At 46.8% G+C, this 27,856-nt stretch overlaps 1 protein-coding gene across 1 annotated transcript in view; it reads right to left on the reverse strand.

Moving 5' to 3' along the window:
* Positions 1–27,856, reverse strand: part of MYRFL (myelin regulatory factor like) — a 1,005,707-nt gene that overhangs the window by 865,697 nt on the left and 112,154 nt on the right. The window contains exon 2 of the mRNA XM_086921958.1: positions 3,382–3,472. Within this exon, the coding sequence (XP_086778084.1) occupies positions 3,382–3,472 (91 nt within the window). The remainder of the gene's footprint in view (positions 1–3,381; positions 3,473–27,856) is intronic.

A 27,856-nucleotide genomic window follows, 5' to 3' on the forward strand; every position in this document is an offset into this window, starting at 1 on the left:
GAATGCTGGCTGGTGTAGGGGGAAGGTTGGGAGTTTAGGGGGGTAAAATGCAGATACAGAATGATGCCATTGACCAGATATCCCTATGGGATGATCACTGTGATGTTCTTGCTGGAAGTACGGATTGATGCGCCGCCCGGCCTCCGGGTTGTGGGCTAAATGGCTGTGTACGATATTTTGCTTACTTTATCTATGCATTGGGACACCATGAGTGTACTGGTTAATCTATTATGTGTACTGGTTTCTAATTCTGCAATAAAAACACATTTAAAAAAAAAATAAATTAACTACGCTCCAGCAACTGATGTCACTGTGTAACTATGCTCTGAAACAATGTTCTTCCTCATGTAAAGCGCTCTGATACTGCCGGGTCTAGCCAGCGCTATATAAAACATTTCAAATAAATAAATACTGTTGTCTGTTGTTGTTTTTAAAAAAACTGAAGAATACAGGTTATAAAAAAAATATATAAAAGATTAATGACCAACTATAATTATTTAACAATATTTGGGGAACCTTATTTTCTGCCTAGAGAACTTCTCATATGGATTCTTAATGATATGCAAATGCATGACATGCACTGTAGAATCCTTCTTTGAAATGGATATTTACTCCTTTTATTTTCTGCTAAATTTGTGTCACCCACTTTCTAATTTCCATAACATACTTCTTGTTACACAACATATTATAGCTATCTATCTGAAGATTGATCCACTCAAGCTCTATGCCTTTGGTTAAAATGAAAAGACAATAAACATATTTAAACAAAATGGATCCCACTGGCTTCAGTACTGAGACTCACACATACACAGTCCTACCACCATTCGTGTCTCAAGCACTTACTCACTCATGAGCTTGACATGCACAATGGACATCAACACCAGGCTTTGGGCCTCACAGAACAGTGGAACTTTACACAAGAGGGGTCTGGAGACTGTGCCCTCTCTCTGACCCAACGTTCAGACTATAATCATAGGAAATGTTATGCTGCCACCACTGTTTTGCATGAGGCACCAAGGACAGGGATAGCAGTCCACTGCCTTCTATGAGGGCACATTGGGTGCACCCCTCCAGGTCACCGGACAGATATTCAATTGTCAAAAACATGCCTAGCCTTCTGTCCAGGACCAAAAGAAGAGCAAGGGTATCAGTTCCACAAGCAGTCGGACACTCTGGGCCAGAGAACATGCCTGAATACTACAGAGGGGATAGTCCCATCCCAACCGTTCATCTTTCAATTCCTACATATAGAAATGCACAACCACATATGCCAGCTCTGCAGACTGTCAATGGCAACTTTGCATCTTCTACTAAGCCGTTCACATCATGAAGTCTATCGTCCACAAAATGACTGCCTTAGTCAAAATTAGATACTCCAATCCAGGCTGTCTTTAGTCCTATCATAAAATTGCATGTTGAGGGTATTCCTTTCTCTGTACAGATGACAAGCATTAAAGCACTGTCCCTGCCATTATAAGGAGAATCCACAACAACTTTGAATTTAGCAGGGCAGTAGAGACCTGGCTGTTCCCACATAGATGGTTATACACAAGACAGATTCGAGATTAATGGTGTATATCTAAAAGTCTGACTCCATCTATTTTGCAGTGTTTAATCACACTCCTTGGTTGGTCAATAAAAAAAGCAGTTCACTGCGACATACATAAACCATAATTTCAAAAATATGTGGACGAAAAATTCACCCAACATGAGGAACAAATCCTCAGAACACAATGTCCAACCAACCAGAAACAAATTGTTTATTAGCATGTATTCTATGTATTGGCCATTCAAGTGGTTTGAAAAGTAATTACACATATTGTGTGTATACAAGGAAAGAAACAGATGATTATTTGTAGTCAATGGCATTTCAACATCTATGATGAATGGGTGATCATCATCAGGACTGGGGAATGATGCATAGCACTGAAGTCTGAAAAATGAATCAGGGAAAGGTAATGGTGGGTGTAGCGCTAGTGTTAAGGCACTGACCCTCCCCAACCCTTCATTAGGGTATTCATTACCCTTGATGTCTCTCTCTCTAATATTCTTTGCAGAGTCTACAATTATATGTGGGAAACACATGTGTGATTTAAACTGACCGTTAACTCTTAATATATAACTTAGTGGTAGTTATGTGAATGAGTTCACTCTTAGAATAGCCGTGCTAACCACTAAACTTTTGCAGTTTAATTTTGGCACTGTGAATACCTTAGATGGGAAACATGTACGTGCTGATTTATTGTTGTGTTTTCCCACCAATGATGATTCCTTAGAAATAGATGATGTTGATTTTGAAGGCTGCATTATTGCTGCCTTAGATGTTAAGCGCCAGGAGGCTCCTTTGGGAGCGACAGTTTGCGCTTTACAAAAGTTTCATTTCATTTCATTAAGTAGTTAAGTTCATTTTCAGAGAAAGAGTGGCGAAAGGCACTGCAAGATGATGAATTTCTAAAGGAGGTAATGTCTTTCATCGAAAGTGTCTAGCATAAAGACCAAGTTGATGTGTGTCCTCACATCTGTAAAACTTTCAGATGAATTGACAGTGCAAGATGGCCTTGTGATAAGAAATGACAGGCTTGTTTATCCGGAAGGTTTGAAACCAGCTTTGATTGCCAGTTCACATGAGGGACATGGGTGGTGTACAATGACCAAACGCTGTGTCATATCAATCTTCTGGTGACCTGTCATGGATAGGGAGACTGAATTAGTGATCAATAAATGGGTGATACTTGTCAGTTGTGATAAAAGACTGAAAGTAGTTTTGTCTCCTCTTCAAGTTATACAACTCCTGTCCAAGCATTGAGAGATAGCGGAAACTTACCTAGTTGAACCATTCAATGTATTACCGGTTCACTCGCGTTTTGTTCTAGTTCTAGTAGACTAATACAGTAAATGGCTGGAGGTAAGAGTCATCGGTAAAGTGACTGCCATGGTGGGTGTAGATTTTATTAAAGATGTCTTCAGTGCGAAGGTCTTCCTGGGAGCTTAGTGGAAAACGGAGGTATTTCTATGGAAGTATGTGGACTTCCTTTAGTTGAGTAGGGTGAATCATCTCAGGAGCTCATTCTATTATCCCCAAAGGAATAGCCACATAGATCGCATGAATAGGGTGCTGGTGGGGTGCAAACAGTGAGTTTGGTCCAACAACTGTGTAGTTACAAAGGCGGTGAGATCAATGCTCTAGTTTTATCATACAAGGCTGCAGGTTGGTGCAGTAATACCACAAGATAACAATAATATTGGGTGCGTTATTTCCATGCCTTGAACGAGGCACCTCAAGATTGGTCACATAGTGGTGTATGATGATATAGACAGGCATTAGCAGAAAGACAGTCAACAACCTGAAGGCATCAGTCAAGATCAAACCTGAATACTTACAAAGCTCCAAAGGCATAGTCATTACTTATATAGTCTTCAAGCATACTTGTGTCCACAACAGGATTCTCCAAAGCTCCATGCACGTCATGCCCTGCAAGTGTAAAAACCAAGAGTGGACAATTAAGCATTGCTGGCATCCTTCTAATCATAGGTATATGCCGCAATAGCATATGGAATCAAAGACATATATTAACATGCTGAACCTATTGCAGCCCCCAGAAGTGGTGATAAGCATGTGTGGCCAGGTATATTAAACGAGGTGCCTTGTTACCTCTTGTTTTGAATATAGGGCAGAGTGTTTCAACAAAAGCACCATGCATATTATGGCATTTGCAAAATTGTACCGTATGTGTTGTTGGCATTGTTTCTCCTTAGCAGAAGTGATAATCAGTGGTTGTGTTACTTGAAAGTTAAATATCTGAGTTGAATCAGATATCAGAATTGGCCAGTTGGTCTTGGGACAGTGGAATAGAGAATGGAACGTGCTTATGTATAGCGTAGCGTAACAGTGTCCAAAAAAGGTACACAAGGGCTACATTCAAATCAAATCATCGTTCCTCCAACAGAAGCCCCGCCCACCCCAGGACCTACTTAATACAAGCCAGGGTGCAACTGCATATTATTAGGCACCTGGACACCCAGCTTGCCACTTGACAGTAGCCTCCAGTTCATGCTTGTTCCAGCCTGATGCAGCTTCTACCTTTTGATGAAGTGACACCGCCACTGCCCTGGTTTTCCCATCCTGGTTTTCCTGCTCATTGTTACTCCTGTCAAGAAAAGCTCTGCCCACCTCAGGACCTACTTAATGCAAGCCGCAGTGCGACTGCATTAGTAGGCACCTGGGAACACAGCTTCCCACTTGACAGTGGCCTCTAGTTCCCGCTTGCTCGAGCCCGATCCAGGTGCAACCTTTTGACCAAGTGACATGGTCTCTGCTCAACTTTTCCCATCCTGATTTTCCTGCTCACCATTCTTCCCACCAACAGAAGTCCCGCCCACCCCAGGAAATACTTAATGCAGCCCTCAGCTTACCGCACAGTGGCAAGCGCAGTGGCCGTGCTGCTGGTGCACCAAATGTAAGCCTGTCTGCGCCAAGCACCAGTAACCCTGCCCTCCCCCGACTGTCCAATGCAATTCCACAGCCGCAACCACCGGAGCCAACAAATGCCACCACTATTCCCCTCCCATCCCCTGTGACCTCAAAAACACATACTAGCAAACACGCTACTGTTGCGCATCCCCCAGCACCAGAGTAGGACCTTTCTCCTCCACCCATTGTGACTTCACCGCACCACCTCAGAACCCCCACCACCACCTCCAAACAAACGAAACACGCCACCACCCCCACACAAATGACCTCAGGTAGCCCAAGCACCACTGCAAACAACTTGAGAGAAAATAGAGACTTGACAAAAACATCACCGCAAGATCCAACGCAACTCCGCTGCCACCACCGGAGCCAACAAATGCCACCACTATTCCTCCGTCGTCCCACGACCTCAACGCCCACTAGCAGACATGCTGCTATCACGCATCCCCCAGCACCACAGTAGGACCTTTCTCCTGCACCTATTGTGATTTCAGCACAACACCTTAGACGCCTACACCACCACCTCCAAACAACCAAAGGATGCCACCACTCCACACCAACTGTCCGTCACGCTCCTCAATACCCGATTCCTAAGGAAACACTCCACTGAAATCTGGAACCTCCTCAACAGAAACACACCCAATCTTCTCATCCTAACAGAAACATGGCTTAACCTAGCCTCCTACCAGGACTTCGCGACAGCCATCTCGCCCACCAATAAAATCATGCATCAGGACCGAACCCACAGACCAGGTTGAGGACTCACGGTCATCTACAAAAAAATGATTGACTACACACATCCACGGACTGGGACATCAACCTCATGGAACACCTCCAATTCAAAATACAAACGGCTACAACGCCCCTCTTAAGTGAACCCTTGCCTACCATCCCCTGGGACCTCGAGCAGAATTGTCAAACACATCATAGACTTTATTGCGCCCCTCTCCATCAGATCAATCAACTAGATCCTCCTCAGGGACCTGAATTTCAACCTGAATGATACCACAGACCCTTCTCGACAGCCTCAGCAACCTCGGACGCACCCTCCTCCGAAAACAGGAACACCACCACACAAATTACCTCACTCACATGGTCTGTCCACTACATCATACATTTCAAAATACTCGCACACCAAGCCACCCCACAGAAAAACCAAAAGTACCATAAAAACACTCGGGAAAAATATCCAAAGAAGACTGGACATAGACCCTACAGGAACTTTGACGTCGACACCAAGCTCTTCCATAAATGGCTCACCGACTGCACCATCCCCACAGCTCCCACCAGAAACAAGACCTACATAAACAACAAATAACGCAGCTGGTACACAAACGACCTCATGGAGTCCAAGCACCACTGCAAAACACTTGAGAGAAAATGGAGACTCGACAAAAAAGCACCGCAGGATCCAAATAAAAAGCCGTCCTCAACCTCTACCACCAACAACTACGAGACACAAAAAAAGGCCTCAGGCCAGCTCCAATAATAGCAAAGCATTCTTCACCATCATCAAGAAATTCTCTAATACCGCAGCTGCCACCATCATCCTATCCCAGGCACTCTGCAATGACCTCTCAAACTTCTTCAAACAGAGGAGTGCCGAGACCTACAACACATTTGACCCAAAGCATACCGATACGAACACCCCCGACCAGCCGGACACCTCCTTTATCGCCCAACAGCAGCTTAGCAACTGGAAGCCCCTTTCGAATAAAGAAACCACAGCCCTGAGGAGCCCTCCTAGACCCATGCCTCCCCTTCATATACAACCTTGAAAGAACCATTATCTCTCCCACCCTCACTGCTATCATCAACACCTCCATAACCACCACACCTCCCGTCTTGTTTGAAAAATGCAGAAGTCGGGGGGCGTGGCTAGCAGCCGATGATGGCGGCAGCAACCTAGAGAGGCTCCCGTAGCGAGGCGGCTTCCCGCAACAATCCGCATGCCTATCCACTCACTAATCGTCCCAGAAGGGGTGTCCTGGGTGCGGCGACCGAATGGCAACCGCAGGTGAAACTTGGGAGCTCTCAGACCCCGGAAACAGGGCGAAACATCATCTAAGTCCGTCACTGGTGCGGGGCCTAGTGACACGAGTGCAGCCGCGGTGTCGAGTTGAGCCCTTGGCCGCGCGGAAGTGAACCCTCCTCGGCAAGATCGACCGGAAGTGCCCGCTAACGACAACACTCGACACCGGAGAATCACCGAACTGGCGGTTCCCCCTTCCAGCACTTGCTCCTCAACGTCGCCTATCCAGTGGCGCTACGAAGCGGTACCTTGCTGCGGCACTCGGCCAAGGCCCGTAACTCACTGCGCAACAACCGCCATCTTGCCTTGGCTCACCGAGGCTGTATCAGAGACGCTGCTGCCGGACGAACCTCAACATTGACGGCGACCACTGGCCTGTTCCCGAACTGAGCCTCTTGGGCAGACGACCCGGCACGATCGGCTGCGAACGACCTGCTCGCCTTCCCTCAGTGGGAGTCTTGCCGTAGAGCCAAAATGGCGGGGAAAGGGCAACGACAAACCGCCACTCAGGCGAAACTCGGCAAATTCGCCTACGACAACCAGTTACCCACTCAGCCTGAGCAGCGCAAGTCCATTGGCAAGGGCGCGGACAATGAAGGGGCGAAAAAGGCTACTCTAGATGATGTCCTACGTGCCCTGGAACAGGTTCAGGCGACAGTGGGCTCAACTGCTACAGAGGTGACCCTCATAAGAGCCGACCTCCAGAAGATGGGCGAGAGAGTGAAACAAGTGGAAGTGGTGACTAAATCACTCATAGAAGACGTCTCCGACTTACAGGTGGCTATGGAAAAACTGCAAGCGGACAATAAACTCTTGAAAAGCAAGTTGGATGACCATGAGGGACGCTCCAGACGGAACAACGTCCGCATTTTGGGGGTCCCGGAATCGGAGACGAAAGGGGCCATGGACTTGTACGTAGAAGACCTAATAAAGACCCAACTAGCCCCGAAAGGGCTCTCCAATTTCTTTACAGTGGAGCGTGCTCATCGAGTGCCCGGCGGGACACCCACGCCGGGGGCTGCCCCGCGTCCCATCCTGGCGAGACTTTTTAACTTTAGGGACCGGGACACCATTCTCCAAGCGGCCAGGGTGGCACCACCTATCCAAATTCAGAACTCTTGCATATCCTTCTTCCCGGATTATACAGCAGAGGTCACCCGCAGGAGGAGAGCCTTTTTAGAGGTGAAAAAAACGCTTCGCGAACAGGAACTGCCATATTCCATGTTGTTCCCGGCCCGATTGAGAGTGGTGGCCGACAAGAAGGTCTGGTTTTTTGACACTGCGGAGTCAGCGAGAGACTGGCTGGAGGGGTGGCGCACGGTGGAACGCTCTTCTAATCGTCGACGCAACAGGCCTGAAGATGACGGCCGACCGGGCTCACAGTCTTCAGCTAGGGGAAGTGCAAGCGAGTCGCCATCACAGGAACACATCGGGGCCGCTGGGGGTGAATAAAACCCGCACATGAAGGACTGGGTGGACTCTGGCTTTCTCCCATAAGGATGACTTTTCTCGTCGTTCCTGGACGCTGGCCTGGACATCCCGAGGGCGGCAGAGGGACCGCCTGCTTTGGGGGACACTCTCCCCTGACGCGCAAGTACTCTGTTTTTGGAATGGGATAAGCGCTCTGCTGAGTTGGGGTGGCGGGCAGTTGAAGGTCCGTTTGGCAGGGAGGCAGGGTGGGAAGGGATGGGGGGGGATAGTTCTTTTTCATGGGAAATTCACAAAGTCGATCTCGAAATGTACAATGTATTTTGACTGTTACTGTACTGTTGCTAGTGCGATGGAGTCTAGATAGCCTAAATTTGTGCTTGATCACTATTGATGGCGGGTGACCAACTCAATACGGCGGGGGTGGGTGAGACGCAGACAAGCGGCTCCACTCTCCGACTTCTCGCCTGGAATGTACGAGGCCTGGGCGATAAGGTAAAACGCGGCCTTGTTCTGTCCGAGGTAAAACGCTACAAGCCAGACCTGATACTCCTGCAAGAAACCCACTTGGTGGGTGGAGCCACCAAGGCCTTGGACAGAAGGGGATATAGAATGCTAGTCCGCTCCGAGTTTTCTACTGGTTCACGGGGCACGGGCATACTGATCAAGAAATCCTCCCACTTCATTACCCTTAGCACCAGAACCGACACACAGGGCTGTTTTGCGGCGGTGGCAGGGCAGTGGGACGGTCGCCCATTAACAGTGGTCTCAGTATACATCCCGCCCTCCCTACACTCGGTGATGCTACCGGCCCTGGGAGAATTCCTGTTGTCCCTCCCGGAGGGGGACATGCTCATAGGCGGGGACTTCAACGCGGCTGCCGACCCGCAGCTCGACAAGTTCCCGGCGACCGCCCTACCAGGGGGTCCCTCCCGGTTTCGGCGGTTCCTAGAGGCACTGGGGCTGGTAGATGTTTGGCGCCATGTTCACCCGCAGATCCGGCAATACACGTTCCACTCCACAGTACACAACAGTCTGTCCCGCATTGACTACTTCTTGGCTTTAGGGGACGGACTACAGAGATGAGGTAGAAATACACCCTCGGGGCATTTCCGACCACTCACCACTGACTCTCACTGTTACCTCACGGACACGGTCCCGTCGCCGCATATACCCCATTCATGCCTCCTATCTTAAAGTCCCGAAGGTCAGGAAGGCCCTTCAAAAGGCCACAGAACACTACTTCAAGGAAAATGAGCCAACTGCGGCCTCGGCTGAGATTCTCTGGGAGGCCTATAAAACAGTGATGCGGGGACAGGCGATAGGCTCTATAGCGGCGCATAGAAAGGAACAGACAGCTGAACACTCTGCCCTCGAGCTCCGACTGCGCGCAGCCACTACTGCACACGAAGCCGACCCCACGGAAGGCACGGCACACATTCTCACACTTCACCAACAACTGTACGCAGACCATGCACGACTCACGACCCAGGGACATATAACCGACACACAGAACCGGGTGTATGACGTGGGGGACAAGGCAGGGAAGATGCTGGCCTGGCTCGACAGGAGAGGGGGTAGTTCTAGGGGGATCCAGCAGGTGAAGGATGGCGATGGCAAGATACTAACCGACCCCGATCAAGTGGTAGAGGCGTTGGCGTCCCACTTTGAGAAAGTGTATACCCCAGAGCGGGAAGTGACCATGATTGCGGCTCAATGTGCATTGAGCAATTTAGACATCCCATCGCTGCAGCCGGAGGCCGTAGCTGATCTGGAGGCACCGTTTACCATAGATGAACTTCGGACAGCCATTGGGGCCCTCCGAACCGGCAAGGCACTTGGGCCGAATGGCATCCCGGTCGAGTGGTTCCAGGCACGCACCGACGCTCTTTGCCCGCACTTACTCAAAATGTATGTGGAATGTCGTGAAAAGGGGGTGCTCCCACTAGACCAACGGACGGCCACAATTGTGGCTATTCCTAAGCCCGGGAAACCCCCAGAGGAATGCTCATCCTACCGCCCTATCTCTCTGCTTAATGCGGAAAGTAAAATCTTAGCAAAACTCCTGGCTAACCGTCTAATGCCACACCTGTCCGACCTCATCCACCCGGACCAGTCGGGATTCATGCCCCACAGAAACACCGCGCTCAACCTTAGAAGGGTGCACGGGGTACTGGCGAGGGCGGATTGCATTGGCGACAGTGCAGCAATACTGGCTTTAGACGCGAAGATGGCCTTTGACTTGGTGGAGTGGGCCTACCTCTTTGAAGTCCTTTCACACATGGGATTCGGCCCAAACTTCATCTCGTGGATAAGGTTGCTTTACAAAGCACCAGTGGCACACGTGGTGGCGAACGGCCACATATCACGCACGTTCCCGCTTGGCCGTGGCACCCGGCAGGGTTGCCCTCTTTCCCCCCTGCTCTTTGCACTCTCCCTAGAACCCCTGGCTATTCGCATCAGAACTACTCCCCTACTTAAAGGGATTCGATGGAGGGAGGGATGGGAAGACCGCATATCTCTCTATGCAGACGACATGCTGGTGTACCTAACGGATCCTGAGCATGGCGTACCAGCTCTCTTGCACCTCTGTAACGACCACGGTGAGGTTTCAGGCTACACCATCAACTGGAACAAGTCAGAGTTATATGTGCTGGCAGGGGACCCCCCAACACTTGGTCCGGACTGCCCCCTACGGCTGGCCGGTTCCTCTTTTAAATATTTAGGCATCCACATCACAAGAGACCCTTCCGAACATATGAAGCTTAACCTCTTACCGCCACTGGAACGTCTCAAACAAGACGCAGGCTTCTGGGCAGGGCTGCCGTTGACGATGCTGGGGAGAGCTGCCCTGTTTAAAATGAAGTCCCTACCCCGCTTCCTGTACATCCTGGACAACACTCCATTCCCGGTGACAACGGGATACTTCAGGAAGGTTGCAGCAGTAGTCTCCGGATTGCTATGGGGCAATCGCCCCGCACGCATAGCCCAAGCCAAACTCTGCAGAAGCTGGTACGAGGGTGGCATTGCACTCCCGAACTTGCATCTATATTATTGGGCAGCACAACTCAGGCCCATTAACCAGTGGCTACATGCACCACAATCCGACCCGGCGTTCCAGGCAGACAGGGCTCAGTTGGGCGCCAATACCATGCTAGCCCCACTTTATGATCGGAGGAAGCTTAGACCGCTAGTGGGCCCCACCAGGCTCACTGTAGCCACTTGGCATGCAGCCACCGCTGCACTAGGATGGACAGGCACGCTCACTAAACTCACTCCACTATGGGACACGCGTGCGCTGGGCAATCTTCGGCTCAGTAAGGGGTTCTCCCGATGGGACACCATCGGAATTTCCACAGTGGGGGATATGTGGGAGCGAGGGAATGTCATCACCTTCGCCCGTTTGAAAAAGATTTATGATCTGGGACCACATGAGACATACCGGTATGTACAAATCCGCCACGCCTTACTATCGGCCATCCAGGCTGGTTCGACTCTCCCTGAGTCCTCCCCGCTGGAGGATCGCCTCCTGACAGACTATATGATAGAGAGAGCGACCTCCCGCACATACCGGAAGCTCCTTAATAACTCTCCAGACCCGCTGATGTCCCTCAAGGGAAAATGGGAGCAGGAGGTGGGCGCATTTGACGAGCATGAGTGGAATGAGGCACTGGCTTCCCCTAAGGAAGCGGGCATATCGGCCAGGATGAGGCTAGTTCAGCTCAAAATTCTCCACAGAACATACTACACTAGAACACTGTTACACCGCATACACCGAACCCCAGACCCCTTTTGCTTGCGTGGCTGTGGGGAGGAGGGCACCTTCTTCCATACATTCTGGGATTGCCCACGCATACACAACTATTGGCGCCAGGTCCTGCGTACTGTATCACAAGTGCTGGAGATCTCGGTGCTGCCGGAGCCACGACGGTGTCTCCTCAATGTATGGGAACCGACAGACTTGTCCCGGTATGGCCGTCTCTGGGTGACACTGGGTATGATGGTAGCAAAGCGAGACATTGCGCAGCGTTGGGGGGTGGCAGACCTTCCGACTTCATCACAATGGTGCACAAACATGGACAGAACGATGATTACAGAAAGGGCGGTGTACCTCAGCCGGGCTTGTCCTGGCAAGTGGAACAAAGTGTGGTCCCCGTGGAACACCTACCGGGGTGACATCTGCGACCCGCTGCCAGAGGACGACCCAATGGACTCGGATGAGGATGATGGGTTGGAGTGAGGGTGGTTGGCTGTGGGAGGGGGTCCTTTAGGAGGGATTGGGGGAGGCAATGTTTTCTTTATGCCCTACGTTAATCCCAGGATGAAAATGACTTTGTTTTTTCCAGGTGTACTCCTGCATCTACCTAGCAATGAACATAATCCTTGATCGCACTGTGATTTCCCGAAGTTTGTCTGTTCTTTTAGTTAGTTCAAAAATAGAAAACGAGAACCTCATCACCCCTGTATGGAACATTTGATTTTGTCCTTCACTATTTCTTCCGACGACCTTTACTGACGTGACTTCTTTAACATTTGCATTGTATGTACCTAAGGTCATCGTTCCAATGTGACACTCAAGGGTGGCGGCCGGCCCCTCGGGGTTGTAGGCGACATGCTGTGTAAAGATGTGAAGGAATAATAAAGATTTTCAACAAAAAAAAGAAAAATGCAGAAGTCAACGCTCCATTGAAACAACCAACAGCGGACCCCAACGCCCTCAGCAGCTACAGACGCTTCTCGCTCCTGCCTTTTCAAGCTATAGTCATGGAGAAAGCCATCAATACCCAAGTCACAGACCACCTAAAACTTCATCAACTCCTATACAGCTCTCAATCAGGCTTTTAAACCAACCACAGCACAGAGACAGCCACATTGGTGCCACGGATGACATCAGAAGCATCCTCGACCAAGGAGAAATGGCCACATCATCCTCCTCAACCTCTTCGCAGCATTTGATAAGCCACTTATCAGAAACCTTCAGCACTTGAGTGTCTGTGGACCGGCCCTCAAGTGGATATCCTCATTCCTCACGGACAGAACTCCATGAATTAGACTTCCCCCCTGCACCTCAGAACCCAAGAAACTCATCTGCACGGTTTCTCAAGGATCTTCACTCAGCCTAATACTTTTCAACGCCTTTATGGCACCCCTCGTGGACATCTTCAGAGCCCACAGCATCAACATAGTATCCTACGCTGACGACACACAGCTCAACCCTCCCTTACCGACTCAACCAGCACCATCAAAGCAAACTTCACCAACTGCATGAGCAACGTTGCTGCTTGGATGAAAATCAACTGCCTCCAACTTAACACAGACAAAACTGAAGTCTTAATCTTTGGCAACAACCCCTCCCCGTATGAAGCCTCTTGGCCATCCAAACTTAGCCCCCCACCCAACCCAATGCGGACCATGCCAAGAACCTCAGAACATGCTGGACATCGACCCCTCCATGAGCAGACAGATCAATGCCGTCTCCGCATCATGTTTCTGCATATTGCGACTGCTAAGATTGTCAAGTGAATCCCACTGAACTACTAGATTACAGTAACACCCTCTATATCGGAATACCAGCCCATTTCCTATGCCGACTCCAACCACCCAGAAAGCTGCTGCCAGACTCATCCTGAACTTCCCACAAAATAGCCACATCTCTCCACTCCTCAACAATCTCAACTGGCTCACAGTCCAGGAAAGATGCAAGTTCGAGCTACTCACCCATGCCTACAAAGCTCTCCACAACACCAGTCCAGCTTACCTCAACCACCGCCTCAACTTCAACCAACTCACCAAACACCTACGATCTGCATTCCAGGCAAGAGCACACCTCCCTTGCATCAAGAAGAACAGAAAAGAAGAATGCTCCTTCTCATAACTCGCAGCCAAGACCTGGAACGAACTCCTGAAACACCTCAGAACCTCCCCTCCCTTATGGACTTCCAAAGAAACCTCAAGACATGGCTCTTCCTATCGAAACAGGCATGATCTCTTCCTCTCACCTAAGGCCTGCCCTAACTAGATACCCTCATGGATGATTAGCCACGTTCTACAAATTCACATAATATAACATTATGACTATGTAAAAGTGGTTATTTAAACTGAGTTTGCGTAAATTAATTTTTATGTTGGTATCCTGACATCTGGTGTGAATCTGGAACAAGGTTGAACACTCCTAGAGTAGGATCGAAAAAAAGTATTTCTATTTTGGTTTATTGTAGTCGCCACAGTTCTCCTCTCTCCATTGCTGGTCATGGGTCAAGCAGGTTCTGATTTCAGATAACTTGAACAAAATGTGGTGGCTTAGAGAAACCCACATTTGATCACATTCAGGGATGCATTCCTGGTGTGTTCATTTCACCTTGCATGTGTTCATGGCACAGAGTCCACCACATCCACACTAAAAAATCAATCAATATACATTTAGCATATAAACAGGAACCAATATATTGACCAAATAGTTGTACAACATATGAAATCCACGTACTAATGTCAACTGAGACAGTCACACTAATTAAGTTGCCCCGAAAAAGTTCAAATTCAAGAGAAACGCCACACAACGCAACGCGTTGGCTGGAAAGATTTGGTTTGGAATATGAAACAAATATTTCAGAAAGCAGAACCTTTTTTCATTGTGTTAACTGTTCAACAATGATTCTGAGCATATATGTGCATCTGTAGCGTGCATCCCACAATTCACCCTCAATAGGATATTATTGAAAACTTGGATCTTTGCAGCCCCTAACGCTCTGTGTTTCTCACTTGTCTAAAAATGTGACTCAGTTCATGCTTGATTTGATCTTTTCCTTACTTCCACATAGCGCTAGGATGCTCCTTCCGAAGTGACAGTAACGATCAATAAATATATAAATACATACATACATACAAACATATATACACTAGTGGTGTTTTTTCTACAATAAAACTTGTGGTTACAGCTGGGCTTAGCGTAGTATCCTTGATGCACGGAACAATATTAATATTTATGAAACCGTGTAGGAAGCTTGCTCTGTATATACTATACCATAGTGAGGTATATCGTGCACATAGTCCAGTGGATCTCCAAAGGTAGGCAGAGGTAAAGTGAGATAGCACCTCACTCTCTATTTGTGGTAGTGTGGTCGAGCAGTAAGGCAGTATCAGAGGACAGTGTTAAGAATTTGTTGTGCACACTCAGTCAGCAAATGAATTCACACACTCAGAGACTGATGGTCTGAAGTTCAGAGACTGAACTTCAGAACATTTGTTTTTGTATTAAAATATTCTTTTAGTTATTTTATTTTCTAGAAACAAGCAAGCCTGGCACAGGTGAGTGATAAGTAGTTTGCAGTAAATATATACGGATTGGTAATAGTATATACACTTTGGGGATTATGTACAAGTCTCTTGCTACACTTTTGCATCATTTTTAACATGGGAGTAGTGACTTATGGGTGGTGCAAGGGGCTTGTAAATAAGCTCCTTTGTTTTGACTTACAGTATGGTTTCAGAGAAATGCAATACTTTGTAAGTATAGTACATAGACTTGAATAGGCTTTAAGATTACTTTTCTTACTCAGAGTTGTTTACCTGGATACTACTCTGGGACATTTCCTGCAAACAGGTAAGTAAAATCATTTGTGTTAGTTAGTGCAATTTTAAAGTATTTCTTTAGGTTTTCAAATTCCACACAGAAACTTTTCCAAGAAAAACAGTCAATGTTGTCCTATGAAGGAAAATAGTGTTATTGGTTTTAAGGTAAGTATTTGGTAGTGGGAGTTGAGGTTCTGGGGGTAGACTCAGGGGTCCCCCAGGGTCAAGGATGCATTCTTGTTACACCCTCAGAGGCACTAGGGCGGCGGGGTGCAGAGTGCTGAGGCCAAATGTTGTCCAATGCGGGGTAGGGGGCCTCCGGTTGGTGGCTGCTGACTAGCAGTCCACATGTGTGTTGGATCAAAGCTCCTGGACTTTAGCTCAGGCCAAATGGGGAAACAAAGTAGCACCAAAGGTGCACCCTCAGCGGCACTAGGGCGGCCAGGTGCAGGGTGCTGGTTCGACATTCTGTGTCCTGTTGTTTTCAATGGGGAACCTCCGCTTTGCAAAGGCGCTGCAGGCTTGGGGACAAAGGTCTTCTGTGTGCGACCACCACTTCGAGAGATAAGTTGGGACGTTAGGGGTTGGTTAGGCACCATCAGTTTGGGCACCCAAGGCCGTGGGGTGTTGGGTGCAGGGGTGCCTTTTGGGGTGGATCTTCTTACCAGCTCTTCGTCGCGGTTGGTGGGACCTTCTGGATTTAGACTGCAGGCGTCGGCTGGAGGCTTGAGGCAGGTCAGGGGTTGCCGGATCTCGGGTCAGTATCACCGGGGTGACCTCCTCCTGGTGTTTGCCCACTCAAGCTCGAGCATTGGACGGCGGGTGCAGAGTGGTGCGGATTCGCGGTTCCCGCACGGGGCCAGAGGTTGCAGATGAACAAATCCGGTGTTCACGGGAGACAAAGTCTTTGGGGTTGAAGGCAGGCAGTTCCTATGGGGCTTTCGAGGTTGCTGGATGCAGGACTTACCGGGATTTTGCAGGAGCAGGTTCGAGGAGGAGACAGGACGGTAGGGTTGGGGCCAAGTGAGAGGGCGTCTTCCTCTTGTTAGCTGCTGCACAGCTGTTTGGTCCTTTTTCTTCTTCTTCCTGGAGTTTCTTCTTATCTGAGGAAGCAAAGTTCAAGGAGGCCCCTAAATACTCGATTTAGGGGTGTTAAAAGATAGGGACCAATGGGTCCCTTCCCTGGGGTGGGTACACCCCCTATTATACCACCCTCCAGTGGGAGGGAGGGCATGAACCTGTCCCTGGTTTGCTGAGCCCCCCATCTGTAGGATGGCAGGGACTGAAAATTGTGCTTCACCTCACCTCCCCAACCTGAGGGGCGGAGTTGGCAGAGGTGGGCACACCTCTTTTCCTCACTTTTTTTACCGCTGGTTCTCCCGCCCAAAGTGGAGGTCAGAACGAGGGAGGACCAATTGCTGAAAGCAGCAAGTGGCCTGGGGAAGCTGGACACTACTGGTAGGTTCGTTTTCAGGGGGCATCTCTAGGATGCCCTCTGTGTGCATTTTTCATGAAATCCCACACTGGCATAGGTGTGGGTTTAATGTGCTGATATGTTTGATACCAAACTTCTCAGTTTTCAGTGTAGCCATTATGGTGCTCTGGAGTTTGTAATGACAAGCTCCCAGCATCATATACTATTAATGGCAGCACTGCACTTACAATAAGAATGGACTTAGACACTGTAGGAGTACAGGGCTCATGCACCTGTACCCTCACCACTGGGACAGGGCACCCAGCTAGAGGGGTGACTGATATATGCCAGGGCAAAGGGTTGTAGGCATGGCACACAGGGATGTGTGCCATGTCGACTCTTCACTTTGTTTTGCACCAAAACACGGAGCCTGCAAAGGCAGTTTGTGGTTGTTAATGTACAAAGCCTCTAAGGGTAGCACAATAAGTGCTGCACCCCTTAGAGGTCTTCCCTGGTCACAGTGCCCTGGGTACTTGGGGCACCATTTACCAGGGATGACCTATGGCCACGGTGCCAATTGGGTTTGGTATAGTTTTGGGTAAAGAACACAGGCCCTGGGAACATGATTGGCATGGACCCACGGCACATCAAGTCATAGTGCATCAGTAGTCTGGCAAAATGTAGGGTGTTACTGCAACAGAAACCCTCTTTCCTAGAAACTGTATCTTATTTGCCTTAGCTCCTTTTGGAAATCAATTGTGGTTTAAATGTTATTAAAATGAATCATCCATCTATCTGATGCTGTTTGACAGACTGCGCTGTGCTGTCCATGCTACTTATCCATTTCCGCATGGCTGCAATTTGTATTCAGACAGTGTACACCACCTACAATGGTGCAATATTGCTCGTTAAACATTTCCCCACCTTTTCACTTCTTGCTCTCGGCAGTGTGAATTGAACATTGGCAGCCCCAGGCGCAGAACAATGATCAATAATAGAGCATTAGCAAAAAATATCTTAGTGAGGGGTAGATCAGCAGCTCGCGCTGAAAAGAGGAGACTGGGAGAGAAGAGAACGAAGGCAGTTTCCATGCATAGTTCTCTCTTGATGTCCTCACAACTTATTTTCGATTTACTATTTTTAATATTTCATTTGTCAGTATTCTTTTCTTTGATCAATTTGTGTGGCCTGACATCTACCTCGAACAGAGTGGAGGCAGTGAACCACTTCCTGATGAGTTACAAAAGGCCTTGAAACGGTGGCCGCAGCACGATCTTTAAATTAACCTGCGATTGCGTCACTTCTCGTAATTCTCCTTTGTTCAACCTACCCTTTTTTCGTTCCTTTATGCCCTCAGTGGGCCGGGGTATTCCTGGACTCCACCAGTCCTCATGTTTTAATTTAATTCAGTTTACTTCCCTTGTAACTTACATGCAGGTTTCTTGGCCTACCTCTTAACGTATTTTCATGTTATTATTTTAAATATTTTATTAGTCCGTATCGTTTTCTTTCCTAATTTGAGACCAGAGTGGGGAAGAATCAGTGAAAGTTTTCCTAATTTCTTCCCGGGTAGCCGAAGACCTTAAAATGGCAGCTGTGGCACAGCAGTCAACTGGTGTGCCAAAGGCAAGCCAGTCTTTGCCATGCCACGGCCAGGGACGAGCCACACTGCACCTCAACCACGAGGAAACCAAGCACTGGCAAAGCCAATATGTCTGTCATCACCTGCCAGCCGTTTGGCAATTTTCTTTTGTTTTGTCATGGTTTTTGCAAAATGTTATTGTTTTGGAAGCTGCCGCTTTGTCAAGCTAAAAAAACATTGACTTAAGGCAAAAATGTTTTTGGGACTCAAAAAAACGCACTTTATCATAATACTACCTAGCACTTAAGGGACTTACTTTGTGTTTGGATGTGGTCATCAGGGCCAGACTGGCCATAGCGGGCACCGGGCATTTCCCCGGTGGGCCGCCTGGGTTAGGGGCTAGTATTGGGCCCCTGGGGCCCGATTTTGTTACAGGGCCGTTTTTGCAGCTTAGCTGCAATATTGGCCGCTGTAACAAAATCGGGCAAAACCGGCCGTGGCAAACAGCTCGGCAGCACCCCCAACCCTCCCCTGGGGTCCCGCTGAGCACTTTGCCAGGGCCGGTTTCGGTTCCGAGTCTGGCCCTGGTGATCATTGTGAAAGGGAGCATACCTAACTCATAGTGAAGTCAGCAAAAAACCCTTGATGCATGCTTGAGTAGAATGGAGGAAAATGTGAATGACACAACCACAATTGAATCAACTGTGACTGAAAGCCCATATACGTAATTGTGCCATACACATCATTTTCGCAAAACAATTCGTTTTTGGCTAACCCAGACCTTAAAAGGGTAATCTTTCTGCCTTTGGCTACCAGTATTTTGTCTTTGAGAAAAAAAGAAGAAAGAAAGAAAGAAAGAAAGAAAGAAAGAAAGAAAGAAAGAAAGAAAGAAAGAAAGACAAACAAACAAAGGAAGAAGGAAATACATTAAAAAAAGGTTTTACAAGTGCCTTAAGTTGCACACGATTAAGTCTGATTTTCTTCCTGGAAAGCATTAGTGAAATCGAGTCCAGTGTTCTGAAGAATTGTCAAGTGGTCGCAATCTGTGAAATACAAGTAGTCAGATAAACAGAGGACACTTCAGAAGGAATTTACAACAACAAAGGCAGGAGACAAGTAATATTAAAGCGTAAAATGGGGCCTGTGTTCACATCTAGAAGGAAAAGGTCCTGTTTTCACCTCACGCACTTATATAGGAAAACAAAAACACTAGAGCTGAATGAAAATATTTTGGGTGTGGATATGCTCAGTGAAGTTAGCCAGTGGCAGGTGTGGGCTGACCTGTTGCCCCATGCTGTATGCTGTAGTGGGCGGAAGTAAAATATGAATAACACAAGAAGAGATCAATGGATGAAAAGAAGTGGCTAAAAAGTCCCTTTAAGGAAGTATATATTTTACGTATCATTTTAGTTAAATCAAAGGGTCTTGCATAACCCCAGGCCTAAAAAGGATTGACATATTCAGACAAGTTTCAATATCCCTTTTCTCCTGAACCTACACCCTCAACACATAGGCTAAACATGCCATCCTCTAATACAGACATTAGCACCATAATGAAAGTAAGATTGTGTAACACCTGCTCTGCGGTTAAAAGTGTTTTCAAATAAATGTTTTATTCACTAACAACTCCAAATACATCTCCCAAGCAGACCTGGCTCTTGAAGGACTGTAATTCTATATTAGAGGATATGGTCCCCCAAATTATACATTTATACGCTGAAAGTGCCTGGATGGGTGAGAAGAAGGGTACTTCAATGACACTTATACAACAAAGAGGGGAACGGGTGGCCAGTTTGCACTTCGTAAAGAGTGGGGGTTTCAGCACAAAATCCGCCTCAATCAAGGTCTACAAAAAAGGGGGATTGTTCTGTTCCTCTAGAGAAAATACTGGAGGAGTCACGAGTAACTAGGCCCCACTATATCAAGGAAGGATATAGAATAGAATAGAATAGAATAGAATAGAATAGAAGTAGCACTTGTAAAGCGCATGGCTTCCCATGGGCATCCAAGCGCTAAAAAACTGCAAGAAGCTTCTAAAACTTATCTGGGAAAGAGCCACATTTTCAACATCTTGCGAATGTTCAGATGGTTAGTTTCCTTCCGCAACTGAAACGGGAGAGAGTTCCAAAGCTTGGCGGCATTGTAGGAAAAGAGCCGACCTCCACTTCTGGCTCTTTTGATCCTTGGTACACAGGCCAAGTGCAATTCATCCGATCGTGGAGGCCTGTTAGCTTGATATCGTTTAGCTAGGGAGAAGATGATCTTAGGTCCATTCCCTCTAAGCAATTTGTGAGTGATACAAAGCGCTTTGAAGTGGACTCTCTCCCGAATGGGAAGCCAATGCAGAGCTTTTATGGCAGATTTGGCTGACTGTCGGTAAGGGATTCCCAAAGGGGTTCTTGCCACACAGTTCTGAATCATTTGAAGTTTAGAGAGCACCGCCTTTGGGGCCCCTTAGGTAAAGTACATTACTAAAGTCTAGGCGTGATAAAATAAGCGCCTGGACTACAAGTTTTTTTGCTTGAAATGGAAGTAAAGGGAGTACTTTACGAAGCATTCTAAGCATGCTGAAACAGGCGGCAACTACTTTTCTGATTTGGACTTTAAGAGTAAGGTCTGAGTCCAGCAAGAACCCCAAGCTTTTTATGTGTGGTTTGGGGATGGGTGCTAATCCCATTGCAGTCGGCCACATCTCAATCGGTCTAAATAGTGCTGGCTTACCAAGGAGCATAAGCTCTGTCTTGTCTCCATTTAGCTTCAAATAGGAGTGGTTCATCCATTAAGCCACTTCTTCAAGGCAAGTGCGAAGGCGGGGAGTGGATGTATCAGAAGGGTTAAGTGAAACCACTAGCTGAGTATCATCAGCGTATGTCATGATATTCACTCCATAAGGCTGTATGATCTCTGCCAGTGGAGCCATATAAGCATTAAAAGCGGTGGGCTTAACAACGAGCCCTGTGGGACTCCACATAAAAGAGGCCAAGACTTAGAAGTGGCTTCACCCTCGAATACCTGGAAGGATAGCCCCTCCAGGAAAGATGTCAGCCAAATTAAATCTGTTCCCGAGATGCCCAAATTTTTGAGATGGTCAATTAAGATACGGTGATTCACTGTATCAAAGGCCGCGCTCAAATCCAAAAAGGTAGGTGGGGATCCCTATGTTGGATCTTAATGCTCTCACACACCCTTTCAGGTGTCATGCTTCATCATATAGCCTGCTCCTCGTTGGGTCGGCGGTGCAATACCCAACGGGCTCCCTAAAATAGGGGCACTTTGTCTGAGATCTTCTATCCAATTGCTGTTTGGTGAAGTGCGGGTGTGGAGCCAGATCTGTCTAGATGTGATGGAGTGAATTAAAATAGGATTTAGAGTACCTAGAAGGACAACTTTATTCTGGGGGTCCCCTATCCTAGCTAAAAACAGTGTACAAGGGACACACGATGGCTCGTGTGGTGGTGTCCTTGTTAAAGTTTGTTGGTCAACATGTTTCTCGCTTTCCTGTTCATTGAACTAGTGATTCTTCAGGGCCTAATTAAGTGTAATCTACATCTAGTGAACACGGCGTACAGAATCACGCGTGCAAGGAATGTCAATTGGACACAAGTACCTTAATACAACCTGGAACTACCCAAATGATTTGGTCCCAGGCTTCAACAGTGCCCGGTGGATTCACGCAAAAGGCTTGTCTCCTGTGTGTGAAGAAGGTTTGTTTGCTTGGCGTGTGCCCCTTGACCTGCCCAATCCACCGGGTCCGGGAGCAATGATACATCATAAAACCCATCTGAAAAGATACACTACAGGAAACAAATGTGTAAATGCAATTGACGTGTGAAGAACACTAAAAATGTCTATGCTCCAAAACTATTTCCAGCGAAAACTACTTCTCAAGAACTTTTACAAAATAGAAGATCCAATAATGAATAGAAAATTTACACACAATTCCCATACAAAGTACACAAATTCCCATACAAAAACTAGTTGAGAGGGTAGTGACAATGCAAACACAAGCATATGTCGACGAGAGTAGCCTACTGACCATAACCAAGCTGAATTCAGACCAAGGTTTAGTACTGAATTGGTAAAAACTTCAGTCATGGTGTAAGAATGAGGGCGAACAATAGGAGATTCAGGAGTAGTACTCTTCGCTCTTTCCTCCGCATTTGAAACCCTTGAACATATTATGCTTGTAGTGCCACCACAAAATTTACATTTCAAAGACATTGACCTAAAACGGCTAAAATCCTCCATTTCCAACCCATACCAAAAAGTTGAATTAGAACCTTTTTCATCAGCAGCCAAACCATCAGACTGGGACGTTTCAGAGGGCTCAGCCCTTTCTCTCTTCTTTGTCACTATATATATCCAGCCACTAGCCAACATTTTAAAGTTTAACATGATAACCTATACTGTTCTATATGGCCACTACAATGGGCGAATGCACAACAGCCAGGGATCTCAGCATGATACTTGTTTCCGAGTTAAACATGGACACGCACATTACCCAAATCAGCCAACTCTGCTCTCTTTGGAGAATAGTTCCATGTTGATTCTTCTCGAATAAAGCGATTGTGGCAAATGCCTTTGTTCAATCTCAAATTGACTATAGCAACGCTGCCTACCAGGGTCTATTTAAAATAAGGATTTTATATCTACAAACATTCTGACTACCCTAGTCAATTGTAACTTTATCTTGATAAAATTCAACTCAGTCTCCAACTGTCTGCACCACCTTCATCTGCTCCTGATGAATTAGAGGAATCTGTTCACAACTGCTTGTCTTTCTCACAACATTTACAGTGAAACAGGACCCACATTTCTGGTTGATAAATTCAAGAAGTACATGCCCACTGGAATCCTAAGAGTCCAAGCCAATGCATTGCTTCTAATTCTAAAAGTAAAATATGCCAAATGGGGGCGATGCAGTGCTTAATTTGAGCCGGTGGTTTCTGGTGCTCGGCATGGCACTTAATTGTAAAGTGTAAAGGAAAGTGTATTAAAAAAGGTTAGTTAGTCCACTAAGTACACTTTATTCGCGTGGCTAACCGCCTTATTAAAAAGTGAAAGGAGGGGTACCGGGAACCAAAGTCAAAGTAGTATGGTCTCATTCAACCCTCATCTGTGGTCAACATGTTTCATGCCCTATAGGCAATTCTTCAGGACCGGATTGTGCTCATAAACTGTTAAGGGGCCCAGAATGGGCTAAAGTGTATACAGTACACAACATGGTAGGTCAATAACCAGAGCAGGCTGATGGTCCTGCGTCAAAGTCAGACCTAGGGGGATAACAGAAAGTATTATATACAACACAGAACACGCTAATTTCTTGCATTCTAAGCATGCTGAAACAGGCGGCAACTACTTTTCTGATTTGGACTTTAAGAGTAAGGTCTGAGTCCAGCCAGAACCCCAAGCTTTTTATGTGTGGTTTGGGGATGGGTGCTAATCCCATTGCAGTCGGCCACATCTCAATCGGTCTAAATAGTGCTGGCTTACCAAGGAGCATAAGCTCTGTCTTGTCTCCATTTAGCTTCAAATAGGAGTGGTTCATCCATTAAGCCACTTCTTCAAGGCAAGTGCGAAGGCGGGGAGTGGATGTATCAGAAGGGTTAAGTGAAACCACTAGCTGAGTATCATCAGCGTATGTCATGATATTCACTCCATAAGGCTGTATGATCTCTGCCAGTGGAGCCATATAAGCATTAAAAGCGGTGGGCTTAACAACGAGCCCTGTGGGACTCCACATAAAAGAGGCCAAGACTTAGAAGTGGCTTCACCCTCGAATACCTGGAAGGATAGCCCCTCCAGGAAAGATGTCAGCCAAATTAAATCTGTTCCCGAGATGCCCAAATTTTTGAGATGGTCAATTAAGATACGGTGATTCACTGTATCAAAGGCCGCGCTCAAATCCAAAAAGGTAGGTGGGGATCCCTATGTTGGATCTTAATGCTCTCACACACCCTTTCAGGTGTCATGCTTCATCATATAGCCTGCTCCTCGTTGGGTCGGCGGTGCAATACCCAACGGGCTCCCTAAAATAGGGGCACTTTGTCTGAGATCTTCTATCCAATTGCTGTTTGGTGAAGTGCGGGTGTGGAGCCAGATCTGTCTAGATGTGATGGAGTGAATTAAAATAGGATTTAGAGTACCTAGAAGGACAACTTTATTCTGGGGGTCCCCTATCCTAGCTAAAAACAGTGTACAAGGGACACACGATGGCTCGTGTGGTGGTGTCCTTGTTAAAGTTTGTTGGTCAACATGTTTCTCGCTCTCCTGTTCATTGAACTAGTGATTCTTCAGGGCCTAATTAAGTGTAATCTACATCTAGTGAACACGGCGTACAGAATCACGCGTGCAAGGAATGTCAATTGGACACAAGTACCTTAATACAACCTGGAACTACCCAAATGATTTGGTCCCAGGCTTCAACAGTGCCCGGTGGATTCACGCAAAAGGCTTGTCTCCTGTGTGTGAAGAAGGTTTGTTTGCTTGGCGTGTGCCCCTTGACCTGCCCAATCCACCGGGTCCGGGAGCAATGATACATCATAAAACCCATCTGAAAAGATACACTACAGGAAACAAATGTGTAAATGCAATTGACGTGTGAAGAACACTAAAAATGTCTATGCTCCAAAACTATTTCCAGCGAAAACTACTTCTCAAGAACTTTTACAAAATAGAAGATCCAATAATGAATAGAAAATTTACACACAATTCCCATACAAAGTACACAAATTCCCATACAAAAACTAGTTGAGAGGGTAGTGACAATGCAAACACAAGCATATGTCGACGAGAGTAGCCTACTGACCATAACCAAGCTGAATTCAGACCAAGGTTTAGTACTGAATTGGTAAAAACTTCAGTCATGGTGTAAGAATGAGGGCGAACAATAGGAGATTCAGGAGTAGTACTCTTCGCTCTTTCCTCCGCATTTGAAACCCTTGAACATATTATGCTTGTAGTGCCACCACAAAATTTACATTTCAAAGACATTGACCTAAAACGGCTAAAATCCTCCATTTCCAACCCATACCAAAAAGTTGAATTAGAACCTTTTTCATCAGCAGCCAAACCATCAGACTGGGACGTTTCAGAGGGCTCAGCCCTTTCTCTCTTCTTTGTCACAATATATATCCAGCCACTAGCCAACATTTTAAAGTTTAACATGATAACCTATACTGTTCTATATGGCCACTACAATGGGCGAATGCACAACAGCCAGGGATCTCAGCATGATACTTGTTTCCGAGTTAAACATGGACACGCACATTACCCAAATCAGCCAACTCTGCTCTCTTTGGAGAATAGTTCCATGTTGATTCTTCTCGAATAAAGCGATTGTGGCAAATGCCTTTGTTCAATCTCAAATTGACTATAGCAACGCTGCCTACCAGGGTCTATTTAAAATAAGGATTTTATATCTACAAACATTCTGACTACCCTAGTCAATTGTAACTTTATCTTGATAAAATTCAACTCAGTCTCCAACTGTCTGCACCACCTTCATCTGCTCCTGATGAATTAGAGGAATCTGTTCACAACTGCTTGTCTTTCTCACAACATTTACAGTGAAACAGGACCCACATTTCTGGTTGATAAATTCAAGAAGTACATGCCCACTGGAATCCTAAGAGTCCAAGCCAATGCATTGTTTCTAATTCTAAAAGTAAAATATGCCAAATGGGGGCGATGCAGTGCTTAATTTGAGCCGGTGGTTTCTGGTGCTCGGCATGGCACTTAATTGTAAAGTGTAAAGGAAAGTGTATTAAAAAAGGTTAGTTAGTCCACTAAGTACACTTTATTCGCGTGGCTAACCGCCTTATTAAAAAGTGAAAGGAGGGGTACCGGGAACCAAAGTCAAAGTAGTATGGTCTCATTCAACCCTCATCTGTGGTCAACATGTTTCATGCCCTATAGGCAATTCTTCAGGACCGGATTGTGCTCATAAACTGTTAAGGGGCCCAGAATGGGCTAAAGTGTATACAGTACACAACATGGTAGGTCAATAACCAGAGCAGGCTGATGGTCCTGCGTCAAAGTCAGACCTAGGGGGATAAAAGAAAGTATTATATACAACACAGAACACGCTAATTTCTTGCATGTCACCTCAGTGCCCTGGTGTGATGGCTATTGTAGAGGAGGAGGCTGTTTCTGTCGGTCTCTTTTCTGTAGAGGGTGGTGGTGATCTCTGTAGGATCCAGCCTAATGGTCAGGTCCAGGAAGGGTAATGATTGTTCAGACATGGTACCCGTGAATTTAAGGAATGGGTTCTGGAGGTTAATCCATGTGCAGAAAGCCTCGCAACTTGCCCGGTCGCCTTTCCAAAAAATCAAAATATCGTCAATGTAGCGTCGCCATAGGGTCAAGTGTTCGAGAAACTGGTTGTTGTCAGGTGAATAGATGAAATATTTCTCGAAAGTGGCCATGTATATACATGCCAGACTCAGTGCAAAAGTTGAACCCATAGACGTGCCACGGATCTGGTGGTATAACTGTGACTCGTATTTAAAGAAATTCTCCGTCAGAGCTATGTTAGCCAATGCCATGATGAACGAGATCGTGGTAGGGGATGTCCATTCTTCCGACCTCAAAGCGGACTCCACTCCGGGTTGTTAGGGTAAGATACCATTTTATTCAATCTCCCCAGACCCCTGATTCGGGCTAGAATAGCCCCTCATCTTCGCTATACTAACCTACTAAGTCTGTCGTATCAAAAGGAAACAGACCTTCAGTCTGAGTTAGTAATTAGACATAAATACACTTGGTTGTTAATAACTCAAAAAGCAATTCGAGTCTCCCTCTCTCTCTTTCTCACGGTTGCACTTCTAGACCTTCTTGTACCTGGATGATCACTGAAGCCCGGGTGATGTGTCTAGCCTTTGGAAAGCTGTGACATGCAAGAAATTAGCGTGTACTGTGTTGTATATAATACTTTCTTTTATCCCCCTAGGTCTGACTTTGACGCAGGACCATCAGCCTGCTCTGGTTATTGACCTACCAGGTTGTATTCTGTATACACTTTAGCCCATTCTGGGCCCCTTAACAGTTTATGAGCACAATCCGGTCCTGAAGAATTGCCTATAGGGCATGAAACATGTTGACCACAGATGAGGGTTGAATGAGGCCATACTACTTTGACTTTGGTTCTCGGTACCCCTCCTTTCACTTTTTAATAAGGCGGTTAGCCACGCGAATAAAGTGTACATAGTGGACTAACTAACCTTTTTTAATACACCTTCCCTTGCTCAATTCTTCCCTTTTCTAGGTCCCTCACATGCACCCAACTACGGCAAGGATCAAAAGATCTCCACAAGAGTGTAACACCCTGTGTTACCAGTCAGGCATTGCAGCGCCGGCTTG

The sequence above is a fragment of the Lissotriton vulgaris genome, chromosome 1_1 (genome assembly GCF_964263255.1).
Source record: "Lissotriton vulgaris chromosome 1_1, aLisVul1.2, whole genome shotgun sequence".
Lineage (NCBI taxonomy): Eukaryota > Metazoa > Chordata > Amphibia > Caudata > Salamandridae > Lissotriton > Lissotriton vulgaris.